Source organism: Mycteria americana, chromosome Z (assembly GCF_035582795.1).
Source record: "Mycteria americana isolate JAX WOST 10 ecotype Jacksonville Zoo and Gardens chromosome Z, USCA_MyAme_1.0, whole genome shotgun sequence".
NCBI lineage: Eukaryota > Metazoa > Chordata > Aves > Ciconiiformes > Ciconiidae > Mycteria > Mycteria americana.
Window position 1 is genome coordinate 14,309,567 of NC_134396.1, and position 25,086 is coordinate 14,334,652.

Here is a 25,086-nt window from a genome sequence, read left to right on the forward strand (position 1 = left end):
TTTATTTATTAAATTTTGCCCTTGTCTGGTTCCTGATTCCTGCCTGTTCCTGATGTGACTTTTTTAATCACTTTAGTCACCATGGGATCATTTCCCCCTTGTGTGCATGTCCTCCTGCACTGGCAGCAACAATTGTTCATGCATTTGGAATATTTTTGTTTGAGATGTAAAGTAATGTAATCTACATATAAGAAAACAATATTTACATTTCTGCTGGACTTAGGATATGGAAAAAGCTTATTTACAAAATAATGCTCTTGGCAAAATTAATCCATTATCATTTCTTTTAGCAAAGCTTTCATACCATTTTACCCACCCCTCCCTCCACATTTTTCATATTGAGGAAATGGCCAGCATCACATTAATTTTATAGTTTCTTTTAATTTTTTCCCCAGAATGCAAAAGCAAAGAGAATTTTAACCACATTCAAGTTCCAATATCTAATTTGAGTTTATTATGTTTAAATTATTTTGCTTTTAAAAAAGATTTTTACTTTTTTTCTTTTTCCTCACAGTGAAACAATTTTAAAACATTTCACCTCCAGAAGAATCTCTGTAGTTCACAATACTGTAATATTTGCATTGCCCCAGCTTGAATTTTTCATTAAGAAATATTTCTTTGCCACCATACAAATACTCCTACTTTGCACTGGAAGAAAAATGTTGTGTGCTTCTAATGTCAGTATAAAAACTATTAGAAGAAGAACCTTTTCCTTTACTTTCTTACCCACTTGCTGCCGTTTTCAGAGCTGTAGAAACAGAATAATTTTTTTATACAATTTCAGTGAGTGCTCTGCACAAAATTCAGGGGTCCTACAGGCCTACAGTTGCACAAGTAGCGCACATGAAGGTCTCAGGAAATTTATAACCCTTACAATATCCAAGGGGTATCAGACTGCAAAGAAACTGTTTACTTTGCCACATTGGTCTTAACCCCTTATCTGCAGAATGACTCACCACCCATATGATAGACATTTCATTGAAAGCAATGCCATCAATAAGCGTGGACTAATTGCTACTGTTGCGAGTATGGAAAAAAATATAAACAAGAAGCAGAATGTAAAATTAAAATTAATTAAAAACCCAAGAGAATATATATTTAGATTTTAAATTTCAAAATTTAAATTCTTTAGCATTTAATTTTATGTCTATTTTCTGAAGGTGATTTTTGGTTTCAGATCTTTGGTTAGCAGAGAAAATAGAACACTGTCCCCTACAAGTGCAAAACTTCAAAAAAACAATTTTAGACTCCAGCTAGCTACCATAGCCCTTCCAGTTGAGTCACTGATAGGTAATCATTATAGAAATATGCCAAGATCAGCAAAGATTTCTTTGCTGGAAAAGATCCACCTTTTTTTTGATCCCAGAGGGCTTAGATTACTTTTAAGTAAGAGAAATTATATTTAAAATGGAATATTTAAATCTACTTGCCAAATAACAAGCTGAACACCTGGAAAATACAATCCCACAAATGCAAACAAATCTGTAATTTCTGCAATGTTGCCTGTTAGGCAGCTACCAATATTTTCTAGATGGGTTAATGTACTTAGTCAGGTGTTAATGTGGCTCCAGCATCCCACCATTAGAAAGTTCATTCATCTCCCTGTCAACCCCTCTTAATACATGTATGGAAGGTCAATACAGTACAGCTAAGCCTGCAGCAGAGTAAGGAAGGAGACATCATAAAATGACATAAGAATTTTTTTTGCATTAAAAAAACAGCAACAAAAAAACCCAGAACCCTCAGAAACTGCTTACAGAAAAGGATATTAAGATTGTAAAACAGTTTCTCAAATGTTAAGAAATGCCAGAATTGTTTGCCCAAGCAGCCATAATTTGCCCTCTGTGTATGGCACACATTACGATCGATAGAGGTGCTCTTTAACGTGACCACAACCATCTTTTCCATGAGACCAGTAATTTTTCGTTGAGCAGAAGATGCATTTTACAGACAGAAAAAGAGGGGAAGATCTGTTGCCTCTCAGTTTTTGCAGACACTGGAAACTGTAATACGCAAAGCAGGGAACATATGCTTTGTATTTAAGAAAGAAGCTACTATGTAAAACTGTGTTTTGACCTTTTCTCCACTCCAGAGAATGTTTCTTTCTGAAACATTTTTGAAAGCAGGCACACTTTTGCATTGCCTGCTTTTTCTGCGAATCAGATGCAACTGAGCTTTGAATTGGATAGTCAAGGTTAGCGTGGCATATCCCTGAACTGGTAGGTCTGAGGACAAGCAAGATAAAATGAGTTCAGATGTACTTGTCATACTCAAACTATATTAATGTTCCAGATTTTTCTTACAGATCCGCAGGTAGTCTTAGAATTACAAGGAAAAAGCCCCAACGCTTGTATTGGTTTGATTTCTGCTATGGTTAAAAACTTCCAAACAAGGACAATGTTATCTTAGATTCTTACAATACCTAGAATGTTGGCACTACAAGAAACTATAAATGGATATTTAATATTTAGAAGATGAAAAGTGAACATTCTCTTGATCTGTAAGCAATGATAGCACTTCATACTTGGAAAGCATTGGAAAAATACTAACAAAACATTCCTGAGATACGTATTATAACATTTTATTTCAAGTATTTAGAAATTAGGACAATGGAGTATAAACAAGTCTGCTGAATCCAGAGAATGGGAACTGATGGCAGACCTAGGTTTAAAATCCCAGGACATTTCGACTCAGTCTCACACTATATCCACAAGGCTATGTGTGTCCCTCTGCTTTAATTTGCTTACAAGACTCAGGAACCATAGCACTTATTTGCCTGTTATTATTTTAAGTGGGAGTTGGATTTTTATATTTTGTCAATGCACATATCTTCTCTTGGAGCTGAGAAGCTCATTCTCTAGAGCTACGTGATTGTTGCACATGACAATCACACAGCAATCATGCTTTTATTTCAACAGAGCAAAACAGATGCATAACTGCAGGTTTTTTGTTTTCCATTGTGATCTCATAGTGACATCACTATGATGTCATAGATGTTGATTTAAAAGGGACATCATCATTTTTTCTACTGATGTAAGTGCTCCTTAATAGATTATTTATTTAATCAAGAAAATCTTTCTTAAATGTTAAAACTGTACTTTACAATTCACCTTGAAAAATTTAGAGGTACCCAAAGTTCATCTCCTACTGTGTTGGTCAAGTCACTTGAATTTCTTTCCTCCTCGAAACCATTTAAGCAGTTGATAATTAATGATTAGATGTTATAATTTAGTACTCTATTCAAATAAATTAATAGAGCAGAAACAGGTTTTATAGAAATGCTTCCTGATCCCGACCTAAAGATTTTTACTCAGAAGAGTCACAAGCTACCAGCTTAAGCAATGTTGTATTAGTCCTTTTATAGAAAGCTGGACTTTTCTTTTTGCAGTTACAAATAAGGAAATTATTTATCCAGAAAATTTTATTTTTGTGGTAGTAATTCTATTTGTCACACTATTTTTGAATGACATCACATTTTATTCTAAACATGATACTGATTATTTTTATTTTTCATTACATGAAAATGCAGTAAGATTCAAGTATCATTATTTTAGGGGCAAGAAAGCTCCTGAAAAGGTAAAACAACTTCAAATTAATACCAAAATCCATCATGTAACTATGTAATTATGTAACTATGTCAGGAAGAGTATGAAAGCAAAGAAGTTTGCTTCTCTTGCTTAGAGAACTACTGAGAAAATTGCCACTGTTGGCAAATAGCACACAGAAGAGGGCTTCGCTAGAGAAACAGTCATTATTTCACAGTCTTTAGACTGGGTGATAACAGGCAAACAACAATGGTGTTCCTGTTAAAGTCGTCTGAAATTAAATGGTCATTTATAATACTGTACATCGTCTGCATTATAACCCATTGGTCAACATATGCTGAGGCATCATCAGTCTTCAAGAAGACAAAAAGTGAGTCAGACAGTTTTAGTGCCTTTCAATCAGATGACTTTCATATAAGCCCCAGCATTATGATACCTGCTTTTCTCCAGCCCTTCTAAGCCTCAAATCTAAATGTTGCTGACAAGGCATTACTACTAGCTGGTCAGGTTTTGTCCCCACTCTCACTCATGTAACTTTGTCTGCATTCAAATGCTCCAAAACTAGCTAGCCTGCTACTTCTCAAATTCCTTACCTAAGACTACTGTTGTTCATGAAGCCTTTACCTTATTGTCTGCAAAATGTAATATATTTAAGCAGGCTACTTCTTTGCAAAAGTACTCTAACCTTCAAGTAAAATTGGGTGCTTCCACTATAAAATTATTATATGGATGGAATTAATTATGTGAAAGTCATTCAATATTAGTTACCTTTGCAGAATCTATATAATGAGCTAAGTCTAGTCCAAGGTCTAAACATCCTTAAAAGAATTAAATTACATTTGATATAACTACTTCATTTTATGAATGAAGACTTTCCTCCTTGGACTCAGCTGAGATTTTACTTTTATTCCCTCTGACATGTGAAATAAGCTTCACATCAGAAAAGGAGCTACTCCTGCTCAGCATATCAATGGCATTTGCAGCAGATGCTCCAGGGGCTGAAGGGGTTGTAAAAACCCTTTTCAATGCTGTCTATACAGAGTCTAGTTTAATTCACAAATTAAAAATTCTTAGTAATGAATCCCATTTCTTAATAATTCATTGGACATTAAGTTTGCACTATTTTTGTTTGACAGTTTGCGAAAGAATTGATAACAAAAATTTTTACTTTTAGTGATACATTCGCAAAGGTTCATAAGGCATGTTCTTTAAATTCATCAGCACTGAGATCAAGTTCTACATTCTAATATACCCTCTGAAGGGAGCAGAGACTAAATCATCCTCTGAGAAGTCTTATAATTAAAAAAACCCACAACTGTTACATGAAGAGCAGGACAATGAGATGGTAGATCATTTATACTAAGGAGAAAAAGAGTAACTCATCCAAAAACAATCTTGACAAAGATTCTGAAGAAAAGATTTATAATTGCGAAAACACGTTTTAAATTTTTTGTGATGTATGTTTACTTGATAGGAACATTGACAAATTGTATTCTTGGGAAGCACATTCTTTTAGTGACTGTCAGTCACTAAAATGTCTTTTAGTGACTCATCATGTCTTTTAGTGACTGTTTACAAGCCAGATTAAGAGATTCCTGCATAGGTCATAGAAAAGATTAGACCATTGTCCCAACAAAATCTGGTGAACATACAAGATTATTACCAGCAAAATATTTATGTTTTTTCTTACAGAAGAACTTCCACATAATACAATATAGGATATGGAGGTTCTGGAAGAATGGTTGATAAGCCACTGACCTTTCTAGGTGGAATAATGTGTATGAGACCACCATTATGAAGAGACAGCAGTGTGTACGATAGTGTTTCAAGGAGCATTTCATTAATGTCTACCAAGATCACACTGAGATTTTAAAAAGGGAAGGCTTTCAGACTGGAGCAAAAGCCCACAACACAGATCAGAAAGAAATTTTGACAATGTAAAAGGAGAAAATAGAGAATAATTTGCAGGTATGGCGACTGAGTATACTGTGAATTTGCTAAAAGAAGAGAGGTGGCTTAAAGGAAAAGAAGTATATATTTAGAACAGCAGTAATGGCAAAACCTGCTGTTGGGTCATGAGATATATATATCATCTATAATATGAGATAATATAATTATAATACATGCATAATATAATATATTTATTATTCATTGCCACCTATCTGAACAGAATACATGATATTGTGATTTGTATCTCATAGCTCAGTAGAACTCCCTCCTGCGCAGCCTCCAGGTGAGGCAAAACAAGGCATTCCTTTCTCTCAGCAATTACTTTGGGGACAGGGTGCTGGTAAACTCTGAAGTACTTCAAATTAAATATTTCAGGCATAAGAAGTCAGTATTTTCCAATATTTTATTAGAAAAATTCCTCACAGCCTCTATCCTGAAGTTCATGCCTAAAATTCTTCTTTTCTGTCGAGATAGTTTTTACACATTGAAAGATGCAGTCCAATCTTGAACTCAGCGTGCTTCAGCCTTAGTGTTACTTTTTAAATTGCTAACGATAATCACATGATGGAATTTAATTTTTCTCATAGCCTGTTCCTCCCCGCCCCCCAGTCAACATGTGTTTTAATATTGTTTCTCTTGGCAAGCTATTGTTGATGAAAGGCCGAAAGCTTGGTGTTGTCACAGCTGCTGCTATACTACTGCCACCAGATATCACAAACTGTTGTGCGCCTACAGCAGCAGCAACTCCTTCTCTGATACATGTACCTCATACAGTCACCACAGACAAATATAGTCCACCCATAACAGAAGCACACAGAAGTCTCCAGACTGTGACTATCACTATAAGTAAGAACTATTTAAGTACACAATTGTTCTTAAATAATCCTTTGGTAGCTGGTGTATCTAACTTCGTGCTCTCTCACATAAGTTGCATTCCTTGGAAACGAGTGATACATACTTGGAGAAACAATGTCATTTGTAAGTTTCAAATATTTATTCTGCAGTAAATTATTTTTTATGTGGGGAATAGAGCTCATTGTACAGTCAGTTCTTAGGCCTTTTAATGAATATTTTTTGTGATCTTGCTGGATTTCCACATTTAATTATGTGGTCTAATCTATTTCCCATGACAGCATGAATTTACACAAGTCATTATTTTTCTTTTTGATTATGTAATGTGCTACATGCTATGATTGTAATTAACACCTTTGGAGAATTCAATCTTTGTCACAGGAATGTGCATAATAATTAATAGGTCCAAGAGGTAGATGATATTTTAAAATAACTTAGATTTTATCGCTTATGACTGTGTTTATGAAAGTACAGCAGATTTTAAAGGTTCTTACATCTGCACAGCAAGACTAGAAATACAATAACTAGCTTTGCTGGTTCATCATTCAGCGAACCTTCCCATCCCCAGAAGAAAACAACATATGTAATCAGTGATTGCATATGCCTTCTATAATGCAAAATTGTATTTATGGTAATGGTCAAATAAATCAATTATTTATTTGAATATAACTAGAAAATTGTTATAATTAAAACACACATCAGAAATGCCTACTTTTCCTTTAACTTATTTAATATGGAAATATATATTGTTCAGATAAAGCTGGGAAAAAAATCACATAATTTATAAAAATCTATTCTGGACAAAACTTATTTGCTGTCATATTCTATTTTGGGAGGGGAAATGAATATACAGACAGATATTCTTAAAACACCTTCTGGAGATTCCTTCTCTAGCACTCTCCTATTAGTTGTTCTGGAGACTATTTGTCAGGCTCAGCAGATGCAGTTTTATCACAGAAGCCCAATAAAACATACACCACAAAACCCCACACATATATACAAAACCCACAGTTTACATGTTCAATTAATTAATCTACAATGATTATTTAAAATTATCAAGGTAATGCTATCAAGAGATAATCCCAAAGACAAATTCATGCATTAAAGCACACTATGAAAGTTCCTGGATACTGCAGCTAAAGTTAATCTGGCCCATAAAGCTAAGGTATTTAATTGTACATCATTCATTCTCACACATTATTACACCTTAAAGTATTCCAAGCTTACTTGAACAATCTATTGTCCATAAAAGTCTGTGACTGCTAGTCTGCAATAATCAACCTCACTCTCAGTTGCATACCTGTGGAGCACTAGCCACAGTGAGATTCTAACTGATTAGTTCTGTTATAATAAGAATATTTAAACAGTACTGATAAATTTGGTACACTGAAGAACACAGAAGAGATCTGATCACTGTCTAAGAAAAGTACCACCTAAGAGGAAAACAGGTTACAGTTAAAGCATTATGACATGACCACAAGTATTTCTTTATAAAATAATAAATGAAACAGAGTATGTCCTTCTTGTCTTACATTTCACCCTTACATTTCACCCTTACATTTCACATGAACAAAATTTTGCTTTTTTTCTCTATTAACTCTGTACATGTTCTTTTTTAAAGAACTGAATGCAGAGGCTTAGTAAAAATAACCTGTTGAAAATAACAGATAGAAGATCCTGAATGTTTACTAAGAGGGGAATACACAACTACCAGAAAAGAAGTTCTGTGCTAACATGAAGCGTTAGCCATGTAGTGTCACACCAGGTCTGAGGAAGGAGAAAAAGATAAGCGTGGTTGCTGAATTTTCATGGTCCAGAAAACAGAAAGTCAACCCACTATAAATTTATTGAATGTACTAATCTACATATTATAAAGCGGTAGAGGTTTACAGATTATTCCCTAAAACTTTGCAGTGAGGGGAGATGCCAATATTACCAATATTAACTAGTGACCAAGATCAAACATTAGCTGGGCATGAGTGAAAGGACAGGTCTGGCAGTGCATCCCACCACAACAGGGTGACCACACTCTACTGCAGACACAGTCTAAGCATCAGTAACTTGCCCCAGCTAGAGACCAGTTCGAAGACTGGCCATTTTCCCTAGATGAGGACAGAAATAAGCCTTCTGCTAGCAAATGTTTCACTGCACTTCTGTATAAATCAGAAGTCTGCCAGTACTCTGCCCTTTGACAGAGTAGAACTTGCTGGTTCCAGTCAACAATTGCTCCTTATGGGACTGGCAGCTTGACAGACAGAGATGCTGAGACGCCTCTCCCACTCTTCTTTCTCACTTAAATGTCAACTTATTTATTGTTGAAATGAACTCCTGCAAGTTTTAAGTTCAGTGATACAGAAGAAACATCACAAGAGAAAAAAAATGGAGTAACACCTACAAATCCCAAAGATATATGAAAGGAAAAGCCAGCTAGTTGCTAAACTGTGCTAAAGAAATTCTAAGAATATCTATTTCCATAAGAAATGTATCTATTAAGAGATATGAATAAGTATGAGAAATTAAAAGGGAAAAGAAACTTCTGAAGCTTTTACAATACATTTGAAACTTTGAGGTTACGTATATGCAACTATACAAATGAAATCCTATTAAATCCTTAATTTAAGGCCAAGGTAGCATGGAGTCTTGAAATTCAAAACAGAGAAAAGGGCTACCTTGCAATAACAATTTCAGCTTGCATAAAACATTGAAAATGTGTCAAACTGCAGGACAAACAGACACGATCGCATGGGCTGGGGCAAGAACAAATAACCTGTTTTAGCAAACCACAAATAAAACAGTAATATATACATGCAAAATGAAAGGGAAGATAGCAAGTTTGCAAAATGCCATCAGAGTGATCCAACAAGAAGCAACATGGAAGACTGCTTGAGCCTAACAGGCTTCCCAAGATGTTACATAGTAAGCTAATAAAAACATTCTACAAAAACTACTGGAACTTTTTGCAAATTCTTAAAAAAATAACTTATGGAAATCAGGAAATTTATCATGCTCGAAGGGTACAATAGTTAAAACCTTTGCAGTCATACATAATAACTTATGATACAATTAGATATAATAAAAATTTGTGGATGCAAAAGCACTCTTGCAAAGCAGTTCTTTGCTTTTGAAGTAACTACTAAACAAAAGTAGAACTATAGGAACTCAGTTCCACTTCTGCTAAATTATTTAGAATTTCTCCTAAATTCTGCCCAACACAGAACACACTATTAAAGACAATAGATCAGACAATAGCATGGCCTAGGCAAAGCCCTTCAGCTATTAAAACTTATGAAGAAATATCAGATCTACAAGGCAAGGAGGTCATCCACAAGAGCAAACAGCTCAATGAAAATGGTTGAGATAGGTACATTTTCTTTTGGAAGAAAAGGAGAGATGCAACAGGTATAAAAGACAACTCTTGTACTAGCAAATCAAGCCAGACAAATTTACTGTTTTTTCTCCTTCACATTGTTCTTCCTTACTCAGTTATTTGCCACTGTGCAATAAAGACTTAGAATTTAGTCTTTGATTGTTCATTGATCTTTCTGAAGTGGTTTTGGGTTTCCTTTCTGATACCAGGCGCTCTGCTCTAACATGACTCTCATTTGGGAAAATGCATCTTTGCCTCTTCCCTTTTTATGGGGAGGTGAATTTTGTCCTCATCTGTCTCTCCTCAGGTTTGAGCTGTGGAGAAACAGTATTACTTCTCTCTGGTAAATTAACTTGTCAGTAGTTAACACCATTGTGCAGCATCCTCTGCTTATTGCAAGCCACTCCGTAGATACTAGACAGCACCATGTTCCCCTAGCTCATTCCTTGCCTCTGCTCCACTAACCCATGCATATGTGTGCACAGATCCCATCAAATACACATACTGTCTTTGCAAGCCTGCTCCCTATACAAGCGTCCACACAAGCATGCCTCTCTTTATGTAACAGAATTTCAAGAAAAGAGTGGCTATGTGGATTGGGTTATCTTACACACTTGTAGTATGTCTCTGTGACAATATTGTGAATTAAATTATTTCCTGGGAATGCTTTATGCATCTATTATCAATATCTTTACATCGTATGTGGAGAGGATCACATACTATTCCAGAAAAGGAGTAAGGTAACCCATTCTAAAAAGTCTGAAAACCAATGTAATATGCCCGTTGTTACCTTGACTAAAACCTTATGTAATATTTGGTCAGCTGATTTAGAAAGTGTGAATAAAACTTAGGTGAGAAAAAGCGAGGAAGTAGTAGAAGAAACACAGATATTTTCTTACTTGAACAGAAACAAATAAGGTCACATATGTAAATGTGCAACTTATCTTCATCTTATTGAAATAATCTTCTCTTCTTAAAGTTTACATCTTATTTTTATAGTTCCAAAAGGATGTTACTGTTAATTAAATTTTATTTCATCTGTAACCTGATTAAACACTGTTTTTCATCTCATGAGTACATGCATCTAATTGAATCGGGAAAATATGCTGCAGTCTGGCTTCTCTTTGAAATATTCTTCCATAATACCTAAATTTTTTTCCACAGAAGTTTGAACTACTCTGCACAACTCTCTAGAACATTTCAGTTGTTAGTATAGAGTATACATACATAGAGCATAGAGACTACAGATCTTATCCTTCTCTACTGTTCTTAGCATAGTTACCATACTACTCTGCTTTGATGGATTTTCCTTTTGAAATGATTTTAATACACCAAATTGTAATTACTTTAGTTCCTTGAAAAGCACTGAGTAGTGAATGTGCTGGTTTTGGCTGGGATGGAGTTAATTTTCTCCAGAGTAGCTAGTATGGGGCTATGTTTTGGATTTGTGCTGGAAACAGTGTTGATAACACAGGGGTGTTTAGTTACTGCTGAGCAGTGCTTACACAGAGTCAAGGCCTTTTCTGCTCCTCCCCCCACCCCACCAGCGAGGAGGCTGGGGGTGCACAAGGAATTGGGAGGGGACACGGCTGGGACAGCTGACCCCAACGGACCAAAGGGATATTCCATACCATATGGCATCATGCTCAGTATATAAAGCTGGGGAAGAAGAAGGAACGGGGGGACGTTGGGAGTGATGGCATTTGTCTTCCCAAGTACCCGTTACGCATGATGGAGCCCTGCTTTCCTGGAGATGGCTGAACACCTGCCTGCCCATGGGAAGGAGTGAATGAATTCCTTGTTTTCCTTTGCTTGCATGTGTGGCTCTTGCTTTCCCTGTTAAACCATCTTTATCTCAACCCATGGGTTTTCTCACTTCTACCCTTCCAATTCTCTCCCCCATCCCATCAGGGGGGAGTGGGGAAGCAGCTGTGTGGAGCTTAGTTGCCAGATGGGGTTAAACCACAAGGAAAACATAGACAGGCATTAAAAATCTTTGAAGAAAATATATCTTTAAAATGGAAAGAAAATTGTAGTGAGAAAAACTCTATAGTTTCAGTTTAGTATAGCTTCAGTATAGTTCAGTAGTTTCAGCATAAATACATTGAACCAGGCAGTGTAGAACCACATCAAGTTAAATATGTTGCTCTTCTGCAATCTACCTATAACTAACACTTGAGGTTTTGTTGTTTTTTGCAATTAGTGCTATAAGTGTATGGGAAGATATTGTGCAATAAAAGTAAACAAAGACCTGAGTTTATCAGTACCCTTATGTCAGTTACATTCCTGAAACTTAAAATGGCACACCTTACCCATATCTATCTAAACTATTTCTTAGGCATCTATGGTTTCATATCTGAATGCCAAAGTCAATGTAAAACTATTTACTATGGGTGGGGACAAAGGCTGGCTGAATTCAGATCAAAGTACTCTATATAACTGAGCACATACTTGTATTCTTACAGTGAGTAATCATATTAAGTGGGTAGGTTTAGGGGTGCATGTTTAAAAAAAAAAAAAGTCTAAAGAGCAAAACCATAAAAAACATGAACATCAGAAAGTACTAAATGAACCCCAGAAGAGCTGGAGAGGGGACAGATATCAAAGGGGAAGATGGACAATGGACCGACGGATAACAAACCCACTTTATATAATGAAAAAAAGTAATATATCAGCACTACTTGCTGTACCTGAACACACACAAATAAATCATAAAGGCAGCAAATATTCTGTCCAAAGTTATATACAACAGAGAAAAAATGACTGTTTGAACATTTTGTTTTCACTGAGAAATATTAAAGCAGCAAATAATGAAGGCCAAAGAAATCAACCACATGCATGCCATGACTTCATACTTCCAATTAAATAGATACAATTTAGTTGCTATGTTGCACTGACCTTGCTATCCTGCTCTAAGTATTTATACTTCTTGCTTCTCCTCCCTTTCCTACAGAAAGGAATTTTTCATGGAAAATAAAGGAAAGCTGACTTCCTGCATGAGTTACTAAAGCTGTATGATTTAAAGTATCTAAACATCCTTCCACAGACCTTTGGACATGTCTCACACACACTGGCTGTTCACACAGCTGGGGAACGGACAGTTTCCTTTCCTGTACGTGAAGGCCCTCTCTTCTCACAAATCCCAGCACATATGATCCCACCCTAATGCTCTCTCCTGCCAAACTGCACTGGGGTAACAGGCAGCTTAGAAAAGGCATATGAAGAGCCAACCAAGACAATCCAGAAATCTAATTTGTCAAGTACATACCAGAGGACTTAATTTATCTTGTCTGTGTCCGGTTGTAATACGTGCTTCTGCATCATTATATTGACCAGATCTTAAAGCATTATGATTACTTTTACAGTAAGACAATACAATGCATGTTTCTGAGGAACTTGAATTGGTTTTGGCTAGAGTATATTTGACTTCCTGGCCATAAAGCTTTGAAACACTTTCTTTTCAGTTGCTATGCTTGTTTCCTATAGACTGTAGACTGACATTGTCTATAGACTGAGAGCGATTCAGGCTAAAAGTTCAAGATGACTTAAGTTGTTTTAATTTCACAGTTATAGGCAAGACTAGCTGTAACACTCTCTGAAGCTATAAGTTATTCAGAAATTTCTCCAACAAAATTGAAGACCCCCATGCATCTCTACTACTTAAAACATTCTATTTCAACTCACTCTTAATGCTGTAATTTTCCTCTCTAAAATCCTAAAATTAGTAGTTTATCTTTCAAGTGCTAGAATGAATTCAGAGTTACAGCTGGTGAGTGATAAAGAAGAAAAGGAAGGAGAGAAGGACTCATACAATGTCTGAGGTTAATGGCTAGTGATGAGCTCTGAGTTGAAAGAAATATTGGCAAATTTTCCATTACACTCTTGTAAGCAAAATCAAGTTATATAACCACATTTCTGAACATAGTGCTTGGAAACCTCCTATTAAAAAAAAAAAAAAAGTAGTAAGTAGTGTCTTCCTGAACACAACTGATAGAGAGAGAACAGATTTAAATAAATGGTTCCATCGGTTTCTTAAGCACCCCTAGTAAATGGCCCAGTTTGTGTACAATTTTCATGACAATTTTTATGCAAGACATGGTTTTCAGAAGACAGAATGGTCCAACTTTTCTAGAAAGAACTGTGAAGCTTCTTAGAGAGGTCTTAAAGGCTTGCATCACCTTTTTTAATCACAAGTACTTAACATGCCTTTTACATAATATACCATTGCCCCACTGTATAAATGGACATGTATGTGAACATCGCATCCTATGATTGTATACCTCATCATGTAACAAAAAAATGAAGTCATTTTGACAGTTCACAACCAGGCCATTTATGCCGTCCTTACAAGACTGAATATTCCTGCTATATGACTAAAAATGATAACTCAATTATCCATGTGAAAGGATAATATTCACACGATAAAGAAAATGCATTTTGGTGTCAACAGTTCTATATCCCAGGCCATTACAGGGGGACAGCTATGGTCCTTACGAAAGAAAGGGGAAGAACCAGGTTGCCAGAACAATTCATCAGTCTGCCACTCACTTCTTGACTGTACCTGAATGCCATTTTGGAGCCTGGAAATCAGGGAGTTAGGTACAATCTAAGTGAGTTGTTCAGGTGCATTGGATCTGTGGTGGCTGTATTTGGCATCACTGCAACACACAGCAATATCTTTAGTACTATACATTTAGTTCTTATGCTACCTATATACATAAACTTCTAATCATAAGAAAAACAAAATAAAATACTAAATTTATAAAACTAGTGGTATTTTGCAAAGTCAGAATGGCTTTCCAATTTATTGGTGGCTTGAATAAGATCATGGTATTAAAATTTTTAATGCCTGTGTGAATGATGGACTAAACAAGAAAGATGTTTCTTGTTTCGTCCATCACTAAACAAGAAAGATGCATTCAATGACTGGTCTTAAAGTACAAAACAGGCTAAATTAGAGATACAACAAAATTACAGCAGTTACAGAGAAGGTCATAACTATGGTGGAACAAACTATATGCACTAAAACCAGAATGGATCCTCCATAGTACAACATTTTGGAGTTAGCTTACAACTGCTCAATTTTCAAAAGCACTTTTTTAAATGAGCTGCCTACAATGGATTATATGGATATGGAATTAAAACCACGATACTGCCTATGTACCCAAAGCATCTAGAGACCACGTCTATCACACAGCATCTCAGTTTTCTAAATAGATAACCAAGTGAAGACCTATCAGTAGCTACGGACTTGATGGGATTTGGCAACAAATAAGTTTTGTAAGCACACAGTACTGCTTCTGCTTCCCTTCATGCACCTGTAAGTCTCATCACATATATTATTACTTAAGATTAGTGGTTTTTTCTCCTCCATCTTCACTTCTGAAATACTATTCTTTGCAGGTTCTCAGGTAATTTATTGTAACTCTCTGCTTGACTCTTTACTTCTCTACTTGCTGAAAAAAAAGTGCTGCTAAGATGAGCCAGTCTTACAAATCATTTAGAAATAACTATGAATTGTTCAACAACAGTATTTTGCAGGCCTAGTATTTCACTACTTGGGAAAAACCCAAGCATTTCCTACACCCCACGTCATTCTGAAAAAGGCACTCTACCCAAACTCAAAACTTTCTGAAGCTCACTAGAGGAAGTGTGTTTAAACAAAATTCCACTTTTTAATACTATGCCAGCCTTTGCCCTTTCATGTTGCCCAAACCTGTCTGTTCACTTCATATCTGTCCCTTTTAATACCCTTCCTTTCTCTGTCTTCTTAAACTGCCTGCAGTAACTGTCATAATACATACATTATCACACATGATAATTTCGCTCTGTAACCTTTCACAAATTCTTATTTATTTTCATCTTACAATGTAAAACAGCTCTGCCCAAATTATTTGTTTTTATCGTGCATGTTCTTATGTATAGACTGTTTTATAAATTATTTAATGCAGACCAGTAGTTAGAGATCCTTAATGTTGTTGGGATTTATGCATAACTGTTAAAGGAACATGAAATATCCTAATTTCATTCAGTTTTCTCTGTTACACATGCAATTTCTGACCAGGTACACTGGTTTCAAAACAAATATTCTTTAAGTATAAAGGAATACTTGTTTTTCCTCATCCTTTTCAAGGGTAAAAATACTATTTTATCAAAGGAGTATTTTAGCTACACAAATATATACATAGTAAAGATTTAGGCACACATGTACACAATGTGCAATGCACATACCAGTCACATAGCTATAGTGTAAATATAATTTCAGACAAATGAAGATAAACTTGAATAGCATATCCATTTGCTGCTGAGAATGCATGACTTACTTTCTTTGAACTTATTTCATTGCCCTCCTTTCTTTATATTACATTTTTATTTGAAAAATAATGAGAGAAAAATTTCACAAGAAAAAAACAGAACACTTCAAGATCTCAGGACCATCAAAGCAAACAGGAATGTATTATTGAGTTACAATAATCTTGTATGTAACATTTTTAAAAAGAATAAATTAAGTAATGACGTTATGCTGCTGTTTTACAGAAGATGGCTGCAACAAAATGAATGTCTTTTATAGATTTGATCACAAACATGTCTAAGAAATGATCGAGTTACAAAAAGTAATACTAGTGAATCATTTAACAAAGGGTTCCCTTCCATCTTTCCTCTGTTTATTCTAGCAACTGCTTTCATAAAAATTACTGTTTCATATACAATATCTATTCCCACCATTTTTCTCTATCATGTCGCTCCTAATTTGAGCAGTTTTAAAAGATAAACAAACATATGCTATTCTGCTTAGGGGCAGAGGGGTAATAAATTGCCAATAAAGAAATAAATAAATAAATTTAAAAGATACATTAAAGAAAAAAATTGCCTACTCACTCTGGCCTGAACAGCACAGAATGAGATAAGTACTTTTTCTTCTTAAGACTCCAGTTTTTATTTCTGGGGGAGGGGAAAAAAGGAATTATTACCTAAGAAATAAGTACTTTTCCTTCTTAAGACTCCAGTTTTTATTTCTGGGGGAGGGGAAAAAAGGAATTATTACCTAAGAAATCAGAGGAAATAAAATAGCTTTTGTGCAAGCAAGTATACGTTTTCTTACTTTATATAAATTACTGTTTTAAACTTCAGGTCTGAAATTAACTTGAGTCACAAATTAGAACTGTCTCTTTCAACCAGAGAGATTCATGCAGAGATCAAACCAACAAATATAAGCACTGACGTTGAGGAGATAAATGCTCTATGAAGAAAAAGTTAATCTGACATTTCGTGACAACCCGCTCAGTGCTTACCAGGTATGTGCCACAGTGAAACGCCGCTGTTTTGGTATGTTGCTATTTAAAAGCATCCTGCGCAAAAGCCTTGGAGAGTTTCGAGGAGAAATAACTGGAGACAGCCGTGGAGAAGCAGATGAAGATTTCCTAGATGTCCTGGACTTTTCATGTTGCAACAGGTTTTCCCTCAGGGTCTTCACAAGATCTTCATTTAACCATGGATTTTGACAGTGTGTATTATCCACTTCAGGAACAGCCAAAGTGTCCGGACTTGTCTGCTGAGCCATGTTTCCCAAGTAAGTTTGTTATTAAGATCTAATACAATTGAATATTGGCTTAACTGCAAAAGTATTTCCTTTCTAAATCAGCTCCCAAGAACTGTGCAGAGCTCCAACTCCAGTTCAGCCTATTCCGTTTTCAACATGGTGTCGCCTGCCCTCAGCGTCTCTCTATAGATAATGATCAACAAAGAAAAAAGCCAGCTAACTCCTCCACAGAAACCTATTAAACATTACCACTCCTCTCACAGCTCTGCTGCCAAAGATCACTTATTAGCTATCATAGCAAGTGAGCACGGGAGGAAGAAACTGCTTTAGCACAGCCTTTGCGGGGCTGTAAAACTGCCTGTTAAAGTATTGGAACTAATGTGCTGCAGCTGCTTGAGTGACTTCTGGTTATGTACATAAAAAGTGCTGGAGGAGGGCTTAAACAGCAGATGCATGCTCATTTTGTTTGGTTATTCTTTCCATTTGTTTATTCCTGAACCTTCAGGGAGGCTGAAAGGAAGGGGGACTGCTGAATTAACTCTTCTGTTTTTTCCAGGATCTACAGTATTTATCTTTGTAGTCCCCATTTACAAATGAAGATTCCAAACTTTTACCCCTTAAGCTAACTAGCAAATGCTACAACTAAATAATGTAAAAAGGTTTAGGTTGTGCCTTCTCCCCTGCCCCTGCTCCAATCTCCCAGTCAGTTTATCACAACCAGTTTTCAAATGCATTTAGGAAAGCCTAATACTTGCTACCTTACATTTTCCAGAAAAACAAACCAAACATTTAAGATCTGCATACAAACTGAAATGAGATTATGACAGCTACTGGTATCTGTTTAATGAGATGTTCTTAATTCAGTATATCATCATATCATGACCACTACTTGAACTACGGAAGTGCCTTTTTTTACTCATAGCTGGTGGGGAAATAAGCTATTGAAACAAATTAAAAGAGACCTTCCAAAATATAAAAAGGCAAAAGTACTTGCATTTATTTGCTCAATACATATTGCTATTAAATTTCATTTTTAGAATATCTTTTTTTCATGGCATTATGCAAACAAGATATTAGTGCAGTTTGCTGATCCAACAAAACCTTTGCCAATCAATCCCGAGATTTATTTTTTCATTTTTAATTAAAATATCTCACTTCAGCTATTCTGAAAGTCAAAATTTTTATAAACATGTTCAATTTTTTTCATAACTCATTGATACCAGACAAAGACTGGTAATAACTGATGGTAGGCTAATATTTGCTTAAGCTTGGTACATTCATTTTTACAGCAACAACAACAATCTTTTCAGCTATAACCATACTTCCTGTTCGTCCTACAGGAATAAACCATCACCATTTTGTGAGAGATTTGTTTTTAATGTCAGAACATTGGTTATATATAATTTCCATTGGTGCAATATATTTTTCCTCTTTTACTTTGTCTTAAAATCCAGCTTTCCTTTGTGAACAAGAATTTCCTTTTGAAGCCCACACTTCAGGCTTTCAGGGTCCGGGCTTTCAATGGGGTGAAGGGTGTTTGACCACAATTACATTACCAGGTGTGAAAGGCAAATAGTTTTCTGTCAGAAATCAGAAATCCTGCCAAAGCAGACTTCTGTCACAATGGAGAAGAATCACCTTTGTACTTACCAATAAAGCCACAATTCCTGATGAGGATTATAAAGAGAACATCATGATGCTGACAGAGGTAGAGCAGAACAGCAACTGAAAGGTCAACTTACATTAAGAATGACATGGCTATCAGGTGTCAGCCCCATTATGTAGACAAGTTTAACTGTACTGTGTCATATGTGAAATTTGATAACAACGTATTTACAAATTTAACTCAATATTGAACAGCACCACAGAATGCAAAAATGACTGCATTATATTTTTGTGTATTTTTCGAAAATTTTATAGAAGATTTAATCACTGTGTAAAAACTAACACTGACCAAATATAGAATAAAGCCCAGATATTACTAAAACTGCAAAAACAAAATTTTAAACTATGTTTTATTATGAACAAAATTTAAACTGGAAATGAAGTGTTAATCCACAGACAGAAAAAGGATTGGATTAAATCATAACTAACACGCAACTAACACAAGAACTGCTTCCACTCCTTTTCCATTGGAAGAGTAGTACACACAGCACTGGCCCTCAACAAACAGACAAAATAAAAGCATAATATATGAAAATGTTTATTTTATATCTATGAAGAACAAACATACTGGTCCATATTTGAACCACTACTGTTTAATATCTTCATCAATGACATAGACAGTGGGATCAAGTGCACCCTCAGCAAGTTTGCAGATGACACCAAGCTGAGTGGTGCAGTTGACATGCCTGAGGGATGGGTTGCCATCCAGAGGGACCTGGACAAGCTCAGGAAGTGGGCCCATGTGAACCTCAGGAGATTCAACAAGGCCAAGTGCAAGGTCCTGCACCTGGGTCAGGGCAACCCCCAGTATCAATACAGGCTGGGGGATGTAGGGATTGAGAGCAGCCCTGTGGAGAAGGACTTGGGGGTACTGGTGGATGAAAAGCTGGACATGAGCTAGCAATGTACACTTGCAGCCCAGAAAGCCAACCATATCCTGGGCTACATCAAAAGAAGCGTGGCCAGCAGGTCGAGGGAGGTGATTCTGCCCCTCTCCTCTGCTCTGGTGAGACCCCACCTGGAGCACTGCGTCCAGCCCTGGAGTCCTCAGCACAGGAAAGACATGGACCTGTTGGAGCGGGTCCAGAGGAGGGCCACAAAAATGATCAGGGGGATGGAGCACCTCTCCTATGAGGAAAGGCTGAGAGAGTGGGCGTTGTTCGCGTTGTTCAGCCTGGAGAAGAGAAGGCTCTGGGGAGACCTTATAGCAGCCCTCCAATACTAAAGGGGGCTTATAAGAAAGATGGGGACAAACTTTTTAGTAGGGCCTGTTGCAAGGACAAGGACAAGGGGTAATGGTTTTAAACTGAAAGAGGGAAGAATCAGACGAGATACCAGGAAAAGATTTTTTTGTGATGAGGGTGGTGAAACACTGGAACAGGTTGCCCAGGGAGTTGGTAGATGCCCCATCCCTGGAAACATTCAAGGTCAGGCTGGACAGGGCTCTGAGCAACCTGATCTAGTCGAAGATGCCCCTGCTCGCTGCATGGGGGGCTTTGGACTAGATGACCTTTAAAGGTCCCTTCCAACCCAAACTATTCTATGATTCTGTATCACCTATGTATTAGTCACAAAATCATAAAATCACAGAATTGTTTAGGTTGGAAAGGACCTTTAAGATCAAGTCTAACTGTTAACCTAGCACTGCCAAGTCCACCACTAACCCATGTCCCTAAGCAACACATCTACACGTCTTTTAAATACTTCCAGGGATGGCAACTCAACCACTTCCCTGGGCAGCCTGGTCCAGTGCTTGAAAACCCTTTCAGTGAAGACATTTTTCCTAATACCCAATCTAAACCTCCCCTGGTGCAACTTGAGGCTGTTTCCTCTCGTCCTATCACTTGTTACCTGGGAGAAGAGACCGACCCCCACCTCGCTACAACCTCCTTTCAGGTAGTTGTAGAGAGCAATAAGGTCTCCCCTCAGCCTCCTTTTCTCCAGGCTAAACAACCCCAGTTCCCTCAGCCGCTCCTCATCAGACTTGTGCTCCAGACCCTTCACCAGCTTCGTTGCCCTTCTCTGGACACGCTCCAGCACCTCAATGTCTCTCTTGTAGTGGGGAGCCCAAAACTGAACACAGTATTCGAGGTGCGGCCTCACCAGTGCCGAGTACAGGGGCACAATCACTTCCCTGCTCCTGCTGGCCACACTATTTCTGATACAAGCCAGGATAATATTGGCCTTCTTGGCCACCTGGGCACACTGCTGGCTCATATTCAGGCGGCTGTCAACCAGCACCCCCAGGTCCTTTTCTGCTGGGCAGCTTTCCAGCTGCTCTTCCCCAAGCCTGTAGCCTTGCATGGGGTTGATGTGGCCCAAGTGCAGCACCTTGCACTTACCCTTGTTAGATCTCATACCCTTGGCCTCAGCCCATCGATCCAGCCTGTCCAGGTCCCTCTGTAGAGCCTTTCTACCCTCAAGCAGATCAACACTCCCACCCAACTTGGTATCGTCTGCAAACTTCCTGAGGATGCACTCAATCCCCTTGTCCAGATCATTTATAAGATATTAAACAGAACTGGCCCAAATACTGAGCCCTGGGGAACACCGCTTGTGACCGGCCACCAACTGGATTTAACTCCATTCACCACCACTCTTTGGGCCTGGTCATCCAGCCATGTTTTCACACAGTGAAGAGTATGCCTGTCCAAGCCATGAGCAGCCAGTTTCTCCAGGAGAATGCTGTGGGAAACCATGTCAAAGCTTTACTAAAGTCCAGGCAGACAACATGCACAGCCTTTCCCTCACCCACGAAGCGGGTCACCTTGTCACAGAAGGAGATCACGTTGGTCAAGCAGGACCTGCCTTTCCTAAACCCATGCTGACTGGGCCTGATCACCTGGTTGCCCTGTACATGCTGTGTGATGGCACTCAAGGTGATCTGCTTCATAACCTTCCCTGGCACTGGGGTCAGACTGACAGAGCTGTAATTCCCCAGGTCCTCCTTCCAGCCCTTCTTGTAGATGGGTTTCCCATTTGCTAACCTCCAGTCAACTGGGACCTCCCCGGTTAGCCAGGACTGCTGATAACAGTTTGTAAGTGGCTTGGTGAGCATTTCTGCCAGCTCCCTCAGCACTCTTGGGTGGATCCCATTTGGCCCCATAGACTGTGTCCAAGTGGTGTGGCAGGTCACTAACCATTTCCTCTTGGATTATGGGGGCTTCATTCTGCTCCCCATCCCTGTCTTCCAGCTCAGGGGTCTGGGTACCCTGAGAACAACTGGTCTTACTATTAAAGACTGAGGCAAAGAAGGCATTAAGTACCTCAGCCTTTTCCGCATCCTTTGTCACTATGTTTCCCCCCACATCCAATAAAGGATAGAGATTCTCCTTAGCCCTCCTTTTGTTGCTAATATATTTATAGAAACATTTTTTATTGTCTTTTACGGCAGTAGCCAGATTAAGTTCTAGTTGGGCTTTGGCCCTTCTAATTTTCTCCCTCCATAACCTCCTGACATCCTTGTAGTCCTCCCGAGTTGCCCGCCCCTTCTTCCAAAGGTCATAAACTCTCCTTTTTTTCCTGAGTTCCAGCCAAAGCTCTCTGTTCAGCCAGGCCGGTCCTCTTCCCTGCTGGCTCATCTTTCGGCACGGGGGGACAGCCTGCTCTTGTGCCCTTAAGATTTCCTTCTTGAAGAATATCCAGCCTTCCTGGACTCCTTTGCCCTTCAGGACTGCCTCCCAAGTCTATTATTCTTTTTTATTTATTAAAAAACACTAGCAATTCCATATGACTCCAATCATTTTTTTCAAAGAATGCAGTCGGTATAATGAGAGCTATGTTATTTTATGCTATGAAATACTGCCATCTGATGTCTATTCCAAAGCATGGTCTTCAGGTAGCTGCAGTGACTTTATAAAACTAGACAAACTGATCCATTGGAGATCAATGAATCAGTGATGTCAATAAGACCATTAACATTTATTACAGTGGGCCCAAGATCATGGTTTAAGTTTACTATGTTACAAAGATAATTATAGAAGAGTAAAGTATTAGTCCACAGATCAGCAGTTTTATTACACTCGTTCTTAAAAACATTAGATCTAAGTCAACAAGGACCATTAGCTTGTCACCCTCCATTACAGGTATTGAGTGGGTTTGCCACATATTCAAAGAGATAATACGTAATGTGTAATGTATGTGTAATGTATAGAACAGCACGATAAGGCCTTTTAACAGGAAAAGTGAACTCAGTCATTATAAAGTAGCATCATCTGCATGAATAGCTAACTGAAATGCTTTTCCTTACTTGATTAACGGGTTATATTTCTGAATGTAGATGTTCCATTCCCCTAGATACCTTAGTTTGACATATGCCTGCCTCTTCCTCCTCCTCAAAAAAAAAAAAAAAGTAAGTCTGGGAGTACTAAATGAGATCTTCACACACTCAGAACCACAGACCAATAATTTTAATTACTATAAACAGTCTCACAATATAAATGATTTAAGAATCTGTTGAGCTAATCTATGTAGTGCCTAGCACGTATATGTACTACAAAAACTCTCAAGCATGCTGAGGAAGTTAAATGAAAGCCTTTGACCTGATTTTATTATAGACTAGAAACATGAACAGCCTTCACTGTAACAAAAAGCAGAGGTCTAACTTCCAGCAATATCAGATAACTGCTGTGTGAGTTAGACAAAATGCTTACCTCACAGTCAGGACCAGGGAGAAGACAAGGCAGGAAAAGGGCAGTAGCATGAGGTAGCCTACCCAGGTGCTAGAATAAAGCCTTGAAAGAAAACTATTCCATAAGGAAAAATTATAATTTCCAGATCCCCTAGCTAAACATTAAAAAAGACAGTAAAGTACAATTATCTTTTTTCTATAAAGATTCTGATTAATTAAGGAACGGCCCTACCTGACTGTATTTTAATAAAGACATGTCTGATTTTCCTACAAAGATCACCACCATTATTATTAAAACTGGAAAACATTATCAGCTACTCCTTTGAAAAACTTCTTCAGGTAAAAACCACAGTATGTGTTTTTCACACATATTAAGAATGGAAGGCAGAGAGTACAATTCCAAATATTGCTGTAGGGTTTTTAATCAAGATTACAAAAAATGTGTTTTTAAGTGTTTTTTACAGATGAGTTAATTTTCTGGGCTCTTCCCCAGTCCTACTAGTGAAATGAGATCACTGAAAGTTGTCTGTGAAATTCCACCGAAAAAGATATTTATTGCTTCTTTTGAAATAAGAACATTTGAGAGCTGATACATATCACATTTCCAAAAGGTAATATTGATAGTACTTTAAGCATGTCCATGTTGTATGTCCTAAGTGCATTTGATTCACTTTATGATTAAATGTTCTAATTTAGTACACTCACAGTTAAATCTGATTTTGCAGGTTTTGCTTAGTCACAGCTGTATCTGTGTTATATCAGATTATATAAAAGTTATATCAAGATTAGATTTAATTCTGCCTGCTATACATTTAACTAAATCATCACAAAGCTCAGGACAAAAGCAGAGAACAAGAATCTCCTTATAGCTGAAATTCAGTATTACAAAAATCTAGAAGTGCCAGTAGCTTCTATTCTCTTCCAGTGACCACTTAAAGATACTAAAAAATGAAATTCAAGCATTTAGTTCTTGTACTTTTCATAAACTTTCTTATCAAATATGTTCCTTATAATAAATGTACTTAAATATTACATTCTTAAAATGCTCACATTTCTGTTAATCATGAAGAGTAGAAAGAGCTACAGCATACAGAAGAGAATAAGCTAATAGGTTCTTCAGGTAATACTGTGCACGATTAAACATGTATTAGATCTCACATAAAAGAGACTAAACAAGGATTAAAAAGTAATTTCTGTGTTACAACTACTTTGAACACAGAGCATGATAAAGTTACTTTAATATTATAACTACTAATCACCATATAAAATATATTATGTGATTGTGGCTATTTTAAATTACCTTTAATAGAATTTTTCTTATTAGAGCATAAATGCAGTCACTCAGAAGGAGCAAAAGAACTCTTTCACATAAAATATGAAGAGGAAAAGTTATTAAAATATCTTACTTGGGACCAAGTAGAGAATTCCAGACACATAGGAATGCAAGCGAAAGAACAACCGTCCGACGTGTTGCTTCTTTGAAAGCAAGCAGATCAGTATCACAAGATCATAGAAGAATTCAGGCTGATAGTGACCT

The 25,086-nt window shown here is 37.2% G+C and overlaps 1 protein-coding gene across 2 annotated transcripts in view; it reads right to left on the minus strand.

The window, feature by feature from the left end:
* Positions 1-25,086, minus strand: part of PDE4D (phosphodiesterase 4D) — a 479,877-nt gene that overhangs the window by 341,664 nt on the left and 113,127 nt on the right. Inside the window, exon 1 of one of the 2 annotated variants that reach the window (XM_075526393.1) lies at positions 17,007-17,275. The exons of the other annotated variant lie outside the window; for it this stretch is intronic. Coding sequence (XP_075382508.1) covers positions 17,007-17,275 — 269 coding nt within the window. Of the gene's footprint in view, positions 1-17,006; positions 17,276-25,086 lie in introns of those variants that run through there. 2 annotated transcript variants of the gene reach the window in all.